This window comes from Chiroxiphia lanceolata, chromosome 11, assembly GCF_009829145.1.
Source record: "Chiroxiphia lanceolata isolate bChiLan1 chromosome 11, bChiLan1.pri, whole genome shotgun sequence".
Classification (NCBI taxonomy): Eukaryota; Metazoa; Chordata; class Aves; order Passeriformes; family Pipridae; genus Chiroxiphia; species Chiroxiphia lanceolata.
This window is the reverse complement of record NC_045647.1, coordinates 13,357,482-13,377,312: the sequence shown is the minus strand read 5'-3', so window position 1 is coordinate 13,377,312 and position 19,831 is coordinate 13,357,482. Positions and strand designations below refer to the sequence as shown.

Here is a 19,831-nt window from a genome sequence, read left to right as displayed (position 1 = left end):
ATCAATTGAGAAGACTTGGGGGCCTCTGCCCAGATTGAAAAGTTACAGTACATCTCATTAAAAAGTTAACAGATGGTGGGAAGAGAGAGGCAGCAGACAAGTTGTATAGACAAGTGTTGGGCAACAGGGAATACTGAAAAGGGAAGCTGCAAAGGAAATAGAGCAAGAATAGGCACCTCAGGGGGCTGCAGGAAGAGAGTAGGAGCCAATTAGGCAGTAGGATAGGAAGTGTTCCAGAGCAAGGAACATGGAGAAATCAATACACTGGACAACAGGAATGTGAAGTAGCACAAGAGGTGTATGCTGAGCACATTGCTTTAAAATACACAGATCCATGAAGGGAAATATATATAGAAATGGAAAAACAACATAAGCTGTAAGACAGACAACCAATCTGTTCCAAAGGCAGATTTAGGTTTGCATGTCCAACGTATCACAAGAAAGGTGCTAAAAAGTATGTTACCTTTTTTTTAATAAAAAATATTTCCCTGTATAATATCTTATTAAAATCAATGCGGTCATTAAAGAGAAATATGGTAATTTTACACACTTCGGACAAATGTTAAGAACGGCAAACAGACAGATATTCAGAAAAAAATATTTCTTTTTAATTAGTGAAAAGAGCCATAACCTCCAGTTCTGAATAACAGGCAGAAACCTTCCAACTGGACTTCATTTCAAAGTGAAAAGGTTGAGCAGGTTGTGATGTGGAGAGGCTGGAAGCCTGATTTAATCCCTAGAGAAAAAGCAATGTTTTCATTCACTCTAAGAATCTCCTTCAAATCCTGCTTGTGGGCAGTGGAACATACTATAATACTCTAAGATCCTTCCCAGGACTGCCTATGTTACACCCAATGAAAAACCTATGGTAATTGAATTTCCTTTCCCATTTGAAGGCTATCCAGTCACTTAATAGATGACCTTGTCAGTCTGATTTCATGCTACTCATTTTCTAAGTTTTACACTGTCTAAAATAATTTATCCTCATTTGGGATATTTATACCTTCAGAATGTTAAAATAAAAAACTAAGGTCTATTAGCTTTAGACAGATACCTGAACCCCACACGTTTCTAACTATTATTTTTGTTTAACACTTTTACATTTACATCATTCTTCTGACTATGAGATGTCTGAACTCAAACATGATTTTTCAGGTGGTATAACACAGAAGTCATTAAGAGAGCAGTTATCATCTATTGTTCCTCTAGCCATTATTTCTGAGGACAGAATATTGGCAATTTTCACTACCACATCCCGTTTCAAATACTCTGTAAACTCTATTTATCACTCCCTTCAGCCTCCTGGCATTAACACTCCAAATTTCTTCTTTGGGCTAGTCATCACTTCTTTTCCCCCCATCTGCATTTAAAGGTTGTGAGGGTTGGTTTGAGTTTTTTTCCCTAATTGAAACACTGAAGAATATTTTCTAAATGAAAACAACGAAGAAGGTTATATCTGAGATAAAAGTCTGCTTTTTCACTCCAAATAAATACCCCTCAACTATAGCTCATTTATCCTTTTCAATAACTCTTAAATCAAGTCCATTCAATGTAAATAATTGTTTTATTACCTAGAGTATTTTTTCACTTTCATTCTTGCTGTCTTAGATTAATTTTATTTCCTAATCAATCCAGAACTATGGATTACAATAAAATATTGCAAGTCTAGAAAGTCACCACTCCACTGAAATACCATATACCTCTATGTAGGCAATCCAGCAAATTTAAACTCTATCATAATTTGTAGTCTACCAGTTTTTCTTGCCTATTTTTCATACATTTTTAATTTATGTATATATGCACTGCAATATTTCCTAAATATCTGTTTTGTTTTTACCAGCACCACTCTATATTTCTATTGATATCTTAAGGTTACTCTTTAAATCACCAGCTTGAGTGAAAGAAAAGAATACCTTTATTTCCTTTCCTGGAAAGTTTAAAGAGATATTTAACATGCTTTGTAAGGTTTGAATGTGAAACTCAATACATCTCCCATTTAAGCAACTCCTGTAGTTTTGATTCCAATGGAAAGCTATAAAAGATACAAGAGTCTAGACAAAAGCAAAATAAATGCACATTTAAACATCACAGTCTTCCACGGGACAATGTAACTCCGACCACATACAATTATGATATAGGAAATGCCTACCTGCAGCTACAACTAATTTGTCAGAAGACTCTGGCCACAAATTATATTATAACAGTGATTACATATCTCCTTATAAGAACAGGTTCACAACATCCCTTTAACACAGAACTGTGTGACAATATTAAACATATTTGGTATAAAGACTTCAAAAATATGGACAATAATTCACTTGAGTTAATGTCAGTTTTACTTGATTGTTTCAGAACACAGAGAACTCTCAGTATATTTTTTTTTATTCAGAGGCTTTCAGAGAAGTGTACTGCTCTCAATTCTAAATGATAAATTAATTATATAGAACTCATAAATCACAGACATTTCACACCTGAAGGGACAAATGTGCCAATATGGTGCTTTAAAACTGCTCAGACCTATTTAATCCTTAATTACAGCTCTCTTTCCCCAGCCTTACAAATTTTTTGAGATATCCAATATTCTCTTATTTCCCAGTTTTCCAGTAAAGTATTCTAATTAATAATGTAATACTTATCAAAATCAACAGAGGAAAAACATTAAACTTTACACTACCTCATTTTAAAATTAAGGCTAAAGAAGAGAAGGGAAGCCCTAAAAGCTGAAATTAATTTTAGATGAAAAAATAAAAAAATTCTGTAATAGCAAAAAATTTGAAAGTAAAAATAACAGTCCTGCCTCCTTACTAATGGATGGCTATATGAATTCAATACAGCTATGTTGATTTCTACTATAAGAGCAGCCTGTCTTTAGAAATTGCATTCAAAAGCTTGTAATGCAGAATACAGTTTCACATGGCATTATTTTAAATGAGTTTCCTTAAGTACCAGAGGTAAAAAATAGGGGAAAAAAACCCCACAGCAGTGAAGCTTAAGTGGTTAGGCAGCAATTAATCAGAAATAATAATATCCTTTCTATTGGAAAGTTTCCTTTTAGCTCCCTGGTCACAGAAATCATCTATATTGATATATAATGGGCAGTGGAATGCATTTACATGAAAGAAAAGCTTTGCAGAAGGATAACATATATCCCTGCCCCCTCTCTTTCAAGATGCCTTTTCCTAACCATTCTAAATTAACATATGGTCAATGTACATAGGTTTATACCCATTAAGAGTTGAAGTGTTCAAAACGTTCATCAGAGAACTGAGATTCTTGTTACTATGAGATGTAATTTAATATTTGCACTATAGCTGCACGAAAGACAATGCACATATTGAGTTTCACCATTAGTTACTGCAGGCCAGACAGTCTTTCTACATATAAACTATCAAAGCACCACTAAACTTAAACTGAAATGTTAAACGCAGCAACTTGGATGTCTTTAATCAACATCTGCTGAACAGTTTAGATTTTCTATAGCAGCAAAGGTAAGACAGCAATGTTTTATATAAATGTCTGAATAGGAAGTAATCTGTAACCTGATACAGTTTTGTGTTTAAGACAGTTTGGTTTTGGTAAGAAAAATGTCCTTTTTAAGAAAAAAAAAAAATCACTGAATTTCCTTTATCATGTATCTCCTAAAACCCAGCAGGTTTGTATGTATAACTTAGCCTCACTTTAATATCATCACCTATACAAAAATAAAGGAAAACTATTATAAAGTACACCTATGACACAGAAGTACTTTTATCTCCAATCAATTTCTTCATTAGTCATTGATGCCTAGGATTTACTAATCAATTTAGCCATCCTTATTCATTTGGTTTTCTTCATTTTTTTCTTTATTTATTGTAAAAGCTTTGATGAAAGGATCTATGAAGAACACTCTTTGTCCCTTTGGCAATTATAGGAAAACCCTGAAGATGCATTTGGAGGTAAGCTGCTACCACAATGTCAGTGACTCTGACACACTCACACTGCACTAGAACTGGGAACACACACGTCATATTTTTTCTCTGATGGATATTTCTTTGCTGGACATTGAGAAGTTTCAGCAACTGTCAGATGCAGTTCTCTCTCCTTTGGTGTTAAGCCCTTTTAGCTCCATGTTCAGTACCTGAAACATGTGCCCTCCTGTTTGACAGACAATAGATAAAACCCTCAGCAGAGCAGTGAGTTAGGAGTTTGCAGTTAAGAACACTTTGAAGACCTTTAGAGATGATGGCTATATCAGTATATCACACAGATTTACTGCTTATCTCCATAGTTCTGCAAGCATTAGAATTATTAAAAAACTCAATTTTTTTCAGGCTTTCTCCTCAAGAACATGCACTTAACTTTAACTGTAAAATTCTTTTTAAAAAAATGGAGCATTGCTTAACCATCAAACTACAATAGTCTGACAGTACTTCCATTGCTTAACCATCAAACTACAATAGTCTGACAGTACTTCCATTCTCAGTGTTTCCCATTCAGAAGATGATAAGATACTACTAATAGTCTGGATGTTTTAAATGATTGAATGATTCCAAGTTCAATGCTACAGAACTCTCAGACACGGCAAAGAGCTTATTCCAGAACTAAGTATATACAGATATTATTTTCTACTGCTCTACTCAGCAAATTTTTATTTTAGCATTAGTACCAAAAGTTAATCAGGTAGTTTGTGATTGTTAATCAGGTAATCTATGATAGCCATTGTCTAAAACCAAAACCAAGCAAATCTTATTCTTGCTCCTGTACCTTTTTGTGGGTTTGGGACTTTTTAATGGGTTTTGCAGCAGAACACTTAGGCCACAGTGACAACCAGTGGCTGCAGCACTGCCCATCTTCCCCCCACCTCAGATGCCCTCCCAGAAAAAATCCCACAGACTCAGCCCTTACTTAGAAATATATCCAACAGCATGAATTATAGCACAGGTCTTAATAAGAAGACATGTTTGTCAGCATTAAACATTGCTGTCAGCACTACAATATGCCCAAGAAGGAGAAATGCTCCTGCCTTGCCAAGGGAAGGCAATTCCCATGGATGATGGTATGAACAGGTTCATTTGTCACCCCACCTGCAGCTGTCTACAAGGTGTATCTTCTTCTCCCTCTACCCAAAGTTGCAATGAGGTACAAGGACTCATGGAAGGTGTTGCAATTCAAACATTTCAAGGTTGAGGATGAATTATATTAAATATCATAAAATGACAGTATCTAAAAATTAGCAGCAATTACAGCGCGCAAACAGTGAGAATTGCTGAGCACATAAAATGTCATGCAAGAAATCATGTTTTGTAAATCTGACACAACTCAGAAGATGAGCTCCCACGAACAGTTCACAGGGATGATCCCTTCTGCAACTAAATAAGCAAACCCCTGTTTTCTATTACTATATTCTATTTCTATACTTTGGAGTTCCTCACATTTGTCCAGCTGCTTACTATCACATCCACCTCCCAACATGCAAAGAATCTGAAACTCTCAAAAGTCATGGAGTTTTGTTTTTAAAAATCAAACTCTTTATGGTTCCCATGACAGCCACAACAAAAATTCAGAGTTAACCATAGATTAAGATTTTGGGATGAGACACAGCAGGTATTTCACTCAAATATAAAATGTGCTTTAACACCCACCCAATCCTGTCTATCAAGAGGCAGCTGCTTTAAGATGAACACTTTATTCATGGGGACCTTTGGCAGCTTCTCAGCCAAGATCAGCAGCAGCACTACAGAGAGCAGAGTGCAGAAGTTCCCATGGCATGGGGTTAAAAGCATTTAACTTCACTTTGGCACGGGGTTAAGCACAGAGCCATAAGGACTCTATGCCTGTCTGGGGACATGAATGGAGATTTCTGCTGTCAAATATAAGGCATCTCTTAGGCAGTAAATATAAGTGGGCCTGATTTTTCTCCCTGATAAGTAAGGGTTTAAGCTGACATAATTACCTTTGGCAAATTTACTGCAGATTTATTCCTAAGTGAATGGCAAATGAGCCCAATATTTCTTTCATATATAAAAGATTACACACAGTTATGCCATTTTTTCTTTTTACTTTCCAAGAACTGCTTTACCCCGTTCTCTTTATTTCACTTTGATCTTAGCACTGTGCCTGGCTAGGCGTTAAAAATTAAAGTCAGGTGTGCTAGAAGGAAGTGAATTAGATTCAGATTCCATTCTAAATTTGGATTTATTCTACTCATATTCAAACATACCACCACTGATTCTCCCACGAAGAAATACATACTACTTGGCAACAAGAAAATTATCAAAGCAATCTGACCAAATTGGCATCACTAGCTCTGGTTACATCTGGTAACAATAATATGAAAGGAGAAGTATGAAGATAACAACTCTCATTTATTGTTACCATTAAACTTATCTGCATGCATACCCTGAAGTCTTTGAACTTCATGCTTTCATAAAGCCAATAAGAGCTCCACTCAAAGGTGAGAGGTGATGCTTTTCCAAAAGTGATAAAATATCCAATTTACTAAGGTATTAGAGTCTCTAGTCACAGACTGCTCAGTCAGACAGACAGCAATGGAATACCACCAGGAAAGCACAACTGCCAACATCAAGGAGCTCTAGCAATGCATAAATTAAGGTGTTTGATTCTATGCCAGAAAAGACTAGAAATTTAATATACTACAAAATTGGTACAAAACAACTGCTAATGCATAAGCCTACCTTTTATATTTATTGGGAAATGTTTCTTTGTTATTTCCAGATATAACAAACTTGGATATACATTAGGTCAAGTTGCCTATCCTAGCAAGGAGATGAACAAGAGCAGTGGGATCTCCTGTCTTATTTCAGGATAAGGTAAGGATGGTTTATCAGATTAATAAGTTATTCAGTCACTATATTGCTAAATATTTCATGCATCAGACTATGACAAAAACATCCATCTCTCAGTTGAAATCATACATAAAATGTACCATTTCTGAATCACTCAAGATTTAAAATTGTCTTCTGATGGGTTTTATTACATATAATTAACAAGCTGATTAATTTATTTTCCTAAGGAACATTTCATAAAACTATGATTTGAGATCAGCCTGTCCCTCTGAATCCCCCTTGTCAATGCCTGTGTCAGTCACAGGTGAAAAGCTACCCAACCTCCTTCCTCCTTCTCAAAATCAGTCACCTGGACAGTGGAGCTTGAAAGAGCTTTCAGGAAAAAGATTAGCATGTAAATAAGACATACAAGCCTTCTGGGTTTGTGTAATACTTTGTTCCATGGGCTACTTCCCGGAACACCTGATTTTGTGTTATTTAAATGAGTTGTCAAGGATTCAGCAGTAAATGGCTGTAATTGTCATGTTGAGACAGGAGGCAAATAGTCCCACTGCCACTCAAAGATGCAGTTCCAAAAACAGTGGATTACACAAATACACTCCCCTATCAGCCAGCAGCTGAAAATTCAATTTAACTCATGACAGCAGGATACCTCTCTGTGTAAAATTATTCTCAATTACTCCTATAAAACTCTCCCTTATAATTTTTAACTCCAATCAGAAGTCTTCTATGACATTTCTTGCAAGAGTATTTCAAAGAAAAACATATTTCTTCTCTTAAACAATACTGATTCTCCCTCATTCTTTTTCAGATACGTAAGTCGTCATCCATTTCCCTAAATAATTCCTTTATGGTCTATTGCGCCTCAAAGTATGACAACTTTCACTTTCTTTTTTCCCCCCAGTCACACTATACATTATTTAGCTCTTTCACACTTCAAAAGAAATTTCCTCCAACTCTATTAAAAAGAAAATATTACTCTTCAGACAGCTTAAAATTCCCAGCATGCGAGTTGGCTGCTTTCTCGGCGTGAATAAAACTTCATGTCTTATTTCAAGATAACTCTGTTAATTAGTATTGACATTTCAGAGCCGAAGGGCAGCTTCCTTCCTTGCCAGTAGCACTGGTGTCACACTAGCAGTGTGAAACCCTTATGTAAGGACCTCATTAAGCTCAGTCCCACTTTGCAAATGGCACTGGTTTTAAGAGCACTTCTGTGTGCTCTTATAACCTGAGCCTTGAACTGTTCCATTCTCTTCATTTGAGCTGTGTGTGAGGAACCCTCTCAACAGTAGCCAGAATAACTTGATCTAGAATAACTTACACTATTTAGACTTCAGGATTTGTCTTTAAAATTCTAAATACAAGTAATTCACACATATGTATTTGCTATTTCCCGAAATAGTGGGTTTATTTCATCTCTCATCTATATATTATACTACATCATTCTTTAGATCTTACAACTGAGTGATTCCTTTCTGTACATAAACTACATTTAGAAAGTTTAATGTATTAGTGAATAATATATGTAGTAATAGTATCATACTATCATACTAAGCTACACAAACACACATATATTACAGCATCTCTTCAAAGCACTTATTTCTTATTTCAACCTATTTTTTCAAATAATAATTACTTTTTTCACTTTCACTAACAATCTCTTACCCTATAGCTCCCAAATGAATTAAAAGAGATATCCAAAATGTTCAATTTTCCACAGATGGCAAAGGCAGACAAATTAATACTTTTAACTTTTAGGATTTTAAATTACAATTAAGATTTTCAAACATGCAAACAAACACGTTCCTTTGTTCCCTGTTCAGAGATGTACATTACTGGAACAGAAATCAAGAGTAGTTTGACCAACTGCAGTTTGATCACACTTCATGAAAGACTACATGTGTCTTTCTTCTTGTAATATTTTCTGACAAGTGAAGGCCATCCCAAGGAATAGATGCTTCCCTTCATATTGAGACTCATGGCTATGGATGAACATTCAGGTTGGCTTCACTGAGTCATATATTAAATAACACATTTCCAGTGATCTTTTATATCCTGCAAAAACTTAGCAGTGTAACGTGTTGCAAACAATGGGAAATTAAAGATAAAGAAAAGTGAAAATAATCACTGCCTCTAATCTTAATGGCATTGTTCTCAGTGTCTTTGTGTACAGGTTGAGAGCTTCCCAACAGCAGGCCTGGTTAGGCTTAAGGGGGAGGTTTATACTTATCAAATAGTCTCAACATGTACCACATGCAAAGTTGAAGGGTCCCAAAGCTGCATTTTATTGTGCAGAATCCTTCAGGATCCATTTTTGTGATAACATTCTGGGATCAGTAACACCACCACCCTGGATGAGCAATTGGCTATATTTATTCAGACTGCCTTATCTGAATAACACACCATGACTTGGCAAAGATGCAAGCACAAGAAGCCAAAGTACAATTTAATAATTCTCAGCACACTGAATGCTGTAATATTAAAATGGATACATAATATTAGAAGGATCATCTCTTAAAGTAATACACAAGTCAACAGTCACCATAGCAGCTTTGCAGCACCAAAACTTCCACGTTACACCAGAAGGACTCCCTAATTTTTTTTAATGCTCTAAATCTACAGTCAGAACACTGGTCTGTTTTACAGAACAACCAGTTCAGAATCTGTCATCTGATTCCAAAACTACAATAGAACTCTGATTTGGTGATTGCAAAACCTCAGCTCACATAACAGTCTATTTACAATGTTCTGACAGAATTTGACAAAGTTAATAAAAATTTCCTTCATCATGTCATGACCCCTTTCTAGAAATACAAAAACATGCTTCCAACTGATTAAACCACGAAAAAAAAATCCAAAGGCATCTTCTATCAGCAATATGCTTGCACTTTCTATTTGTTGAGATCAAACAAAAGAAAATGGTCTCTTGGGTCTTTCCAGACCATTCTGGATTCAGCAGTTCAAGTTTCAGTGGTGTTCTTAGCCAGGATTCCTGCATCAAGCAATAATACTGATGCAAACTTCTCAGCACAAGGGCAGGACTCCCTTGTTTGCCCAGTACACTCCTAATCTGACCATGGGTAAATTTTCTCTTTTTCAGAACACCTCGCAGTAATGCATACAATTAATTGTACAACACATCTTACTTTAACACCAACTGGACAATATCACCTCATGTGAACAGTCCAAGCACTCCAAGTACAGATTCCAATTACTACATGAGAACTAGACTTTATGACACTTCCTACAAATGCTAATTAGCTGGTAGGTTAGGGCCCTCAGTCATGTAGCACTTCATCAATCACAAAGCCTAAACTATTAAAGATGGAAACTGTAACATTTTACATAAAAAGTTATGTTGCAAGTCAAAGTAGAATATTATATTAGCCCCCTTTAGCTGGTGTTCTTTTATGACAGTCCTCACAAAAGAATTTCCACAAGCTGTTGTCCTAATATGATCCAGGTCTACATCCTCTGCACTGTTCTTGTCTCAGCAGCTACTGTTTTCAACACCAAGACTCACACTTCAGAGCATATAACTGGTGGTTTTGCATATCTATAGATTCCTAAAGGACAAAATATACCAGTTATAGCAACTACACAAAAGAGAGAATTTGTGAACAAAAAGGGACATGAAAGAATCATCACCACATTCAGCACTTTTGCCCTTCAGCCTTCAACTCGGCCGTATTCATAGAACTTACACATTCCGCTACGAAATACATAAAGATTTCTGAGGTCTGCCCCTCTGCATGCTAAACTGACAGATATGAGGTGTAAGACTAGCCTTGCCAGGTTAAACAAGGCTATTAAAACAGCATACCCAACTTTACTGGCACTAAAATGGAAAAGTGGTGCCAAAGATTCTAAAAGAAAAGAAATATTAAGTAATATTGCACCTCTGACATTGACATAAGTTTATTATTACTCCATGCCAATCTACCTTGATCCAAATCCTCTAAACACATGCTGTTCCAGAGCTGGGCCTCCCTTAAGCCTGCAAATTATATTAAATAGTGTAGCAGTTTTTCAATTTGGTCAAAAATTACACCAAAACCACTGCATGGGAGGACAATGCTCTTTATCTAACTTTTTTCTGCAACGTGCTGCCCTGTGTGTGTGTTCCTGTGCCATCCTGTGGGACTCACCACTGTTGTTTAGGGTTTGTTTCTTCCACACCTTTGGTAGGGAGCCCTCAACAGAACCTGTCCTGCCCTCCAAGTGTAACAGCTATCCAGAAAGGAGAAGGAACAGCTCCAGTTTTGAAAGGGAGCTTTTCAGGGTTTGGTTTGGTTTCCTTTGTGTTTTTTTTTCACACAGCAGATAACAGTCAGGTACCTAAGAGAAAGACTAGAAATTGCATATTTCCAACCTACATATTCCTTCCTCCTCAGTTTCAGGTTATTACTGACAGAAATATTACCAAGCACTATATACAAATTCTTCCTTCTTCAATTACTTCAATACAACCATTAAAACAAATATTATTTTAGGCTGAGTGAAGTACTTCAGGCTGAGTGGAGAGAGAAGTAGCCATCTATCTTGCATCAATAACTAAAGGCACTAACATAACCGGTTATTCATAAGTCCTCATATCAAAAATTAAATAAAAATACAAGGATGTAAAATTTAGCCCTACATAGAAAGAAGAAAACGGAGACAAGCGTGATATTATTACAGTCAGAAGAATCTAATGTCTAGATAAAACTCACAAAGAACTGGAAGCACTTGCTACTTCCAGTTTTAAAGAATCAGTTTACTACTAACTCTGATTTTGCACCTAGTTGTTAGCAGGATTTATTTATCTCATTGTATACTAGAGTTAATGAGCCTATAACATGTTTTATTCTATGATCTAGTGAGGAGAGAGGGTGCAGCTTGAGAATGATTATTTCCATTAGGAGGCAGGTGCAAAATTGGCAAGACCATCTGCATGCCCTAATAAAATAGCCGTAATGTATTAAAACCAGAACAAAACATGTTATGCTGCATATTTCTGAGCACACAGACATGACTGACAGTGCTGACAGCTCTGTGATTGGTTATTCATCACAAAATTTTTACCACTGATTCCCTATTGATCCTCACATTCCCCATCTATTTCCTCAAGATCTAAGTACAAAAGAAATTGTAAATTGTTGGGTTGTTCGGGGCTTGGGGGTTTTTTTAGAATACAAAGAGAGAGAAAAGACACATTCTGTTCTTCAAAATGCTCAAGCAATGTCCAAAACTAGTCAGCATTCAGCACAGGATAAAAGCCCTGAAGTTTTCTATCTTTTACATCATAAACATTGCTAAAAAGGCAAATATTCAGAAATAGGATTAAACTGGATGGGTACTTATATCCCAGTTTTGATAGGCTTTATTTCCCAGGCCTGAAAAAGCAGTCTTCTCAGTTTCTGGAAAATAAGGCCTTGGCTTTTTTAATTCTGTACTTAAGCAATTGCAGACAGAAGCACAGCTAGACCATGTGAACCCTACATGAATCCTGGAGGAAAACCACAGTAACATGAACTACCTACATAATAATAGAGAAAGGAGGAGCAGACATTCTTTGAGTGGCTGTAAAAGGAGGGCAGAAGTAATAGTAAAATATATTTGATGCCAGGAACTTTTTCTCCACTTATCTGTATGTTCACAAGTGCATCTAAACATGGTAAAGAGTAACACACAGGACACACAGAACATACCTGGTAGCATAAATGTTTTTGTGAGTGTGAGAAAAAGGATATGGAAATAAATGCCCTACTACTGTATTCAGAACCCTTGCAGAGCTGCTTTCACAGGAAATTCCCTCTCTGCTCCCCCAGGTGGAAACTATAATGATTGAACCCAACTTCCCAAAGAGAGTAAATGCAGTTAGTTAAATTTGTGGAAAATCAGAAATACGACTACTTGACTCTTTGGAGGGAGCCACCCTTCTTAATGTCTTTAGCTCACAGGAAAAACAGAAAATTGACTTAATTTAGATTCCTTCCCCACTCCCCTCCTCTTCCCAACACCCCCCACCTCCCATTTAAAAAAAAAAAAAAAAGTCATTGGGCTAAAAACAGAGTATCCAGATCTTTTAGCAGGCCCACAATCAGTGTTCATAAGGACAACTGAATCCCTCATGTTGAGGAACAAGAAGTTTTATCAGGATTTTTAGGACTTTCATTTAACTCCAACAATTCTGTGACAACTTCAGCACCTAATATTTTTGTGATATAATATAAATAAGATATAATACTATAAAAATGTTTCCATGGATTACAGTAACACATTTTATACTAGAGAACTACTTGACTACTACAGATTTCCTGCATTTTTTAACATATTAAAAGTAATACCTTATAAGAAATAAATGTATTCCCTTTAAATGTGTCTCAAAAGTTTTACAACGTATCCTTTCATCAGTGATCTTACCTTTTTCTGAAGGACATTAATTTTTCTTTCTTTTACTTCCAACATGTCTTTCATATCTCGAATTTCTCCAGCAAGGGTTCCTTTCTCTTCTGTGAGGTCTTGAAGTTGTTTTGTTTTTTTATTCAGAAAGGTTTCTTTTTCTTCCAATCTTAACCGCAAGGCATCAACCTACAGTAAGTAAATCAAACATATTTAGGTTTTAGTTTTAGTTCTAATTCTCTTTTTTCCTGCACTTAAGAAGTGCATTATTTTTTTCTATGTTGATTTTCCAAATTCATCTCAGACCAAGAGACTCTTTTACTTGTTACACTTTTCTCCAGTGTGTATTGCACAAGTCTCTTAACAAACAGATCTGACTGTACTTCTCTTTAGTAAGCACAAATCCCTGTCAAACAAAATAAGGGATATTCCAGCGATTTTCCTAAGCAAAGTGTTCTATATACGTAACTGGAGGGGTTTTTTCTTTAGAAACACTAAAAAGAAAAAAAATCCAAAGAATTCTAACAAACCCAGAAAGTGTAAGCATTCTTGATATTCTCATTTCTTGCTGTGTAAATGCTCAAGTATGCAATTTTATTGTTCTCTTAATGCAATTCTAACAGTAATAAAATAGCAGACAATTCATTAAAGAAACAGAATATGTTTGGATTTAACCATCAGTACTGCAGGAATCACACCTTACATGTATTGGTCCCTTCAGGAATTTCACTAAATCATACCTGCTTCCACATTCTGGTTCAGAAAAGCAGTTACAAATGAATTGCTGAGCAGCTCTCACTATAAAATAATGGGGGGATTTTGGGAGCAAAGAACAGGTTTTATGTAAAGTTTCTCAAAACCAAAAGACACTTTTTCTTTTCTATGTGAGCATCATATTATTCAAAGCTCATTCGTAAATAAAATAACACAAGAAACCACTGTATATCCAGGAAACTGGGTCAGCACTATTAAACATCTTGCAAAGCAGAGAACTAAGATAAACCATTTATTATTACAAAGACAGGTTTCCTTGAACAGAGGCTTCTTCTGCAGCTCTGAACCATGAGGTGTTCACATTAAGTGGACTCACAGGCTTGTTTTAGCTCCAAGGTACACCACTGGGAAGACAAGGTTTGGGTTGAAAATATACGACGTGGCAATCTAGAATAATTCTCCATATACAAGAGAGCTGCAGGAAGTCAGGCAAGTGAGAAATTTTAGATTCAATAATCCAAATTTTAAACACACAAATGGTAGAAAATAAAGAATAAGAGCTTAAAGTTTTCGTTACCTAGAAATTCATAAGGTTAATTCATAATAAAAAGCTAGACAGTAGTAACTGAAAGGGCATAAATGTTGGCTTCACATTTTTAAGTTCTGCAGTTGGAATAGTCAGAAAGGGTCTTATTTATTTCAAGGGTCTTATCTAGTAAGCCATTTTCCCCCTAGTTAATCAGAATATTAGCAAAGTACAAAACAATCAGCAGATCTATATTTATTTACATTCTGAGTTTTGTAATGCTAAATTTATTCAAAGCAAAAGTCTTTGCAATGCCATTTTAAAGCTTGGTTTGGGACTAATTTAGATGATCTATTGGATCTCAAAATGCATGTTTTTCCTGCTCTTAAAATGGCTCATTGCCTTTCTATACACTGGAAAAAAGATTTATACTCTACTGGATTTATTTTATTTTTAAGACTATTTTTTACAATATTACAGTAATAGGATCTCTCAGTTTGTAAGCAGTGTGCAGTATGGGATCCAAAGATGACTTTTTGAATTGGAAACCAAGAAATAGTAGTAGCAGCAAACTTTCAGACCTCTTTTAATAAACATTAAAGACCTCATCTGAAACTCATTACCACATCATCTTCATACTTAATCACTTATTTGCTTCATGTCTGAAAGCAATCCCTTAAGTCAAATCACAAAAATCTCTGTTGGGCCTTTAAGCTGCAGCTGAGGAGCTCGTCATAACATTGCAGCGGGAGCTCCGAGAGCGGTTCCCTTCAGTCAGGCTCTGCAAGTCTCATTTTCCAACTGCCACGAGGCAGAAGCTTTAATGCTTCAAGGGGAGTTGAAGGTGATTAGATGGATAAACAAAGCACTGATACCATTCCCCAGTGACTGGGATAACACATGTGCTGATACAGCTCTGCTGGGCTCGGCTGAGCCAGGCGGCTGCTGAGTCAATAATCTTTTCTTCCCCATCCATCCAGTCCCCAGTCAAAGGGCTGAGCAGACAATTCTCACTCTTCTTCACAAACTTCTTTACACACACCCTGCCATCATTACATCACTACATTCAACTTGGAAATGGGGATTTTAGGCATTCAAACTCAGGAGCACAAGAAGGAGGATTGAGAGGATGAATAAACAGCTCTGAATTCCCAGTCTGAGTGACAACCTGTATGGGAAACAGAAGCAGAGCCCTCTCCACTCCAGTTTCTCAGGCCCCAATCTTGCCTTCACACAATAGTTAATTAAACAGCACCACGTAAACTAAACCTTTCTGCTTTTCCTCTCACCACCAGCCAGCTCATAGCACGACCAATACATTATTTCTATTCCCTACAGAAAGACACAAATTCACCCTGGAGGGACAAGAGAAAGTGTGTGGTGGTTTTCTTTCACACCAAAAAGAAACACATGTGGAACTGGAGCAGAGCCCATTATTCCTTTCACTGGTTAGCATTCAGGTCATCCACATGAAAACTTTTAAGGTAGTTCAAGGGTTACAACCTTGACTGTGCCACAGAGCACCAGGTACACAGTATTTCAGAATTGTCTGGACTGACTCTAAATGCAGAAACAGACTGTTTTCTTCTTAATGTTATAAATAGATTACTCCACACACCTTCATGTAAATAGTTCACACTTTAGATCAGTTTTTTCAGCTCCGTGGTAACTTTTCAACAGTTAACTAATATGTTTGAGGTGAATTGCATTCTTCCCTAAGTTGCATATGGACTTAAGGTCTGAATATATTCAGATATAAGTGGTATAACTTCTGCCTAGAACTCCAGTCCCTACCAGAGACTGCTCTTAATATAAGACTACCTTGGTTTTCATTTAAGAATTCAATTCTAGCCTTGGTAGCTTCAAACAAAAGCTTTAAAGCACGACTGAAGCGCAGCTTCAATTGCACTGAGAATTTCAATCCCATCAAAGTCAGTTCACACAAGGACAGTACAACCATTGGGACAGAAGGAGTTCAGCATGTCCAGCACAGCCTTCGGTGGCAGAAAAGCATCTGCCAAATACATACCTATTTTCTTATATCTCCTCATCTTGAGACTATTACAGCAGAGCACTTTAATTCATAAATCCACCTACGTAATGAAGTTCACGTATTTTGATAGAATGGGAACATCATCCCCCAAACTACCACTGACAGCAAGGAGCCATTCTGAAAGCAGTGCTCTACGTGAGTTTTCAGAGGCAGAACTCTGAGCCAGTGCCAGTCTGGGAGAGTGAATAGGGAACTTATACTGTGTGTGGTCTTGGGTGTACAGATTTATTTTCTATCCATGGGAATGCAATGTGGAGGTTTAAGAGAGCGTCAGTTATGTCATTCATTTTCTCCTTCCCTGAATTCTTCTTTCTGCCTCTAGTAATCATGAAACAAGGCTTTTGCATTCCCCATAATATGAAATAAAACTACCTCAGCCTGAACTGCAGGCGACCTTATCCTATCTGTTCTGCACTAAGCACGTATGACATCATTTCATAAGTCAAATATGAACCTCCAGATGGTATAAAACCAAAAAGCTGTTAAATCAGTTCCTCATCTCGTGGACGAAAAGAAGCAGAATATGCTACTTCATTTGTAGCCAGGATGAATTTGCCAAAATTAGAAATTATCTCTTCCCTGAAAATGGTTCTGTGTAATCATATCTCCGAAATAATGAAACAATGAGGCAGTCTAGATGGAGCATGCCAGTACGCTATGAGAAATTTCTGCAATTTGGTTACTCCTTTTACATTTAAGGCATTTTAAATATGATCTGAAAGGAAATTAAATATGGGTCATTTTACAGCATCATATATATTTTTTTCATATTTGAAAGGATAAGGATTTCTGGTACACAAAACCCCTCTCTTTGGCTTTTCACTCAACACTATGTAATTTTAAGAGTCCTTGACTTACTTTTCCCAAGCTTTGGCAGTATATTTACTAGTAAAACTTGGCAGTCTGAAGAACATCATCATTTTCCAGAAAAATAAAGCAAAACCAGATCTGATAGCTAACACATAGAATGTTTCAAAGACCTCTTCCCAAGTAAATTGCTTTTTAATTTTGTCTAACTTCTTTTTCCTCAGCAACTACTTATTTCAACTATTTAACACACTAAACTCTGTCACTTGCTCTGGAAATATACAACATACTGCAAAAACTTAAAAATTGGGTTATACTTTAGGAAAAAAAAGTTCATGTAAGTGGCAAAAATTGCCAAATTCAAAGTCAAACTTTATTAATCTTCATGTCATCACCCGCCACTCACTACCAGCTCCAGTAGTGACTATTTCTTGAAGTTCCTTTCTGTTAACTGTTTAACTTATATGCCATATTATATATATCACTCATAAAAGTGGGTTTAATGCTATGGAGTTCCGTGAGGGAGTAAAACATGAAGAAGCACTACTGTGTTTCACTGTTAAGAATTACTTATTTTACCATCATAAATACATCCATTTAAAGCAAATATTTTACTGAATTTCTTTAAAACTGACTCTGAACTTACTACTGAAGTACTAAGTGTACTGTAGTCCCACACCTGGAGTGATGAGAAGGCAAAACTGTAACCCACTGTCAGCCTCCCTCCTGACTCCACCTCTGTTCCAGCACACACTGCAGCCAAACTCTGCCACTGCATCAAGATTCCATCTCCTCCCCTTTTGTATCATCATTCCCCCCCTTCCTGATGACCACTACAGGCTCCACAGGGCTGCTGACACTTTCTGTGCTGTTATTTGCTCTCTTAGTGTATTATGCAGCCACCTTTGCAGGAAAAGCTTCTGTTAACAAAAATAACAGATTTCTATTAAAGATCTTAGTGCCTGTATTTATACACGCCCATATATCTGGGGAAATGTAATATTTGAAGTTATTATTATGAAAACCAATTTAAACCAAGAATAAAAGATCTGTCACTCCAATTTTCCACACAGGAGTACTTAGTTGTTACTGCAGAGAGCATATTGTCACATGGGTCCTTTTGCAAATATGAGAACTGAGCTACAAGTACAGAAAGGATATCATGTGTCTCTACTGTACTCTCCACTTCAGAGCTACTAAAAAAAAAAAAAAGAAATCTCATATTTGTTCCTCATTTTTCAGTCTGATGTGATAAACATTATATTTTTCAAAGCAATGGCTGTACCTATCAATCCATAGTATAATACATTCATTTCTTTCAAAAACGCCTCATGTATGTAAAATTCAAGGCAGAAAAAGCAGAACATGTCCACATTTTGAAGCTATAGAAACCTGAATTTTGTCAAAATTGGTATCCTTTACATTCTTTTCCAAACTAAAACTTTAGTGAGTTAGATGGCACTTCACTTTGCAAAGTGAAAAGCGTTTCATTTCACTTTCAAGTATTATTTCAACAACATTCTCATTCCTCTCCTAACTGTGAGTATTATGGTTGCTCTAGTTTACATTTTAATTCAGCTGATAGTTTACAGGCTTTATATTCTTTAAAGGATAATCTATTTTACTGACTCAAGGAGAGGCCTTTAGAGCAGTTGAGTACATTGCAGTCCAGGGGAACAGCCAGTGAACAACATGAGGTGTTTCACAAACACAGGACAGTGTTGCCTGTTCACATCAGGAGAACAAACTCAGACCATTTCCCTTATAGAATCCCTGTCACAAGCTCTTGCAGTCCTTCTGTACGAGGGTGGGAGAAGCACCTGACTGTGTGATGCCTCAGATACACCTTACTCTACTCAATCCTTGAAAGATGGCACCTCCAGGTTTCATCAACCTGCCAGCCTCCATCCCTGACAGCTTTGCCAGCCACCATCTCAATTAAGCTATCTTTATTTTTCTTACATTCTTTTTTATGCACCAGTCCAGATTATGTTGCTCTTTAAAAGAGAAAATTGATAAACTGACTGTCAAACTACACTAGAAAAGGTTTCAGCTGAACCAAAGATTGTTACCAAGATATAAATGGCTCCCTCAGGCAGTATGAAGCTTGTCCTTTTGGAACATCACATGCCACAAGGAATTCTGATCATGTGTAGTTTATCAGTGCAGCCAACTGCCTAACAGCTGTTTTATTCAAATTTATATCTTTGCCTACTCCTACCACTAAAATTAGGTCATTTAAAGCAACTAGCCCAAAGTTCAGAATTTCATATTCAGTTTAGTTCAAGCAAATTTTGGAAAACATACATGGGAATTACAACTCATGTACATATACTCAGAGTTTTTATTAATAAAACTTCCAACACTAACCTTACCTCACTGAACTTACCTCACTCATTTTTATGCTCACTATAAAACTATAGCTGTCATAATACTTTTGAATTACTGCAAAAGGAAGTCAGTTATTCCAGAGCCAATGTTATTTAGCAACATAATGATAGTTATAAATTCAAAATACTAAAAACCAATTTACAAAACTATCCATCTTGGAAGCTTTTA

General features: G+C 36.4%; 1 protein-coding gene across 9 annotated transcripts in view; it reads right to left on the bottom strand.

The window, feature by feature from the left end:
• The window catches only part of ERC2 (ELKS/RAB6-interacting/CAST family member 2), a 430,377-nt gene that overhangs the window by 282,378 nt on the left and 128,168 nt on the right, over nt 1–19,831 (bottom strand). For all 9 annotated transcript variants that reach the window (XR_004359172.1, XR_004359173.1, XR_004359174.1 and 6 more), the window contains exon 7: nt 13,194–13,361. Coding sequence is in view for 1 of the 9 variants with exons in the window: in XM_032699590.1 (XP_032555481.1) it covers nt 13,194–13,361 (168 nt within the window). In the remaining 8 variants the exon portion in view is untranslated. The remainder of the gene's footprint in view (nt 1–13,193; nt 13,362–19,831) is intronic.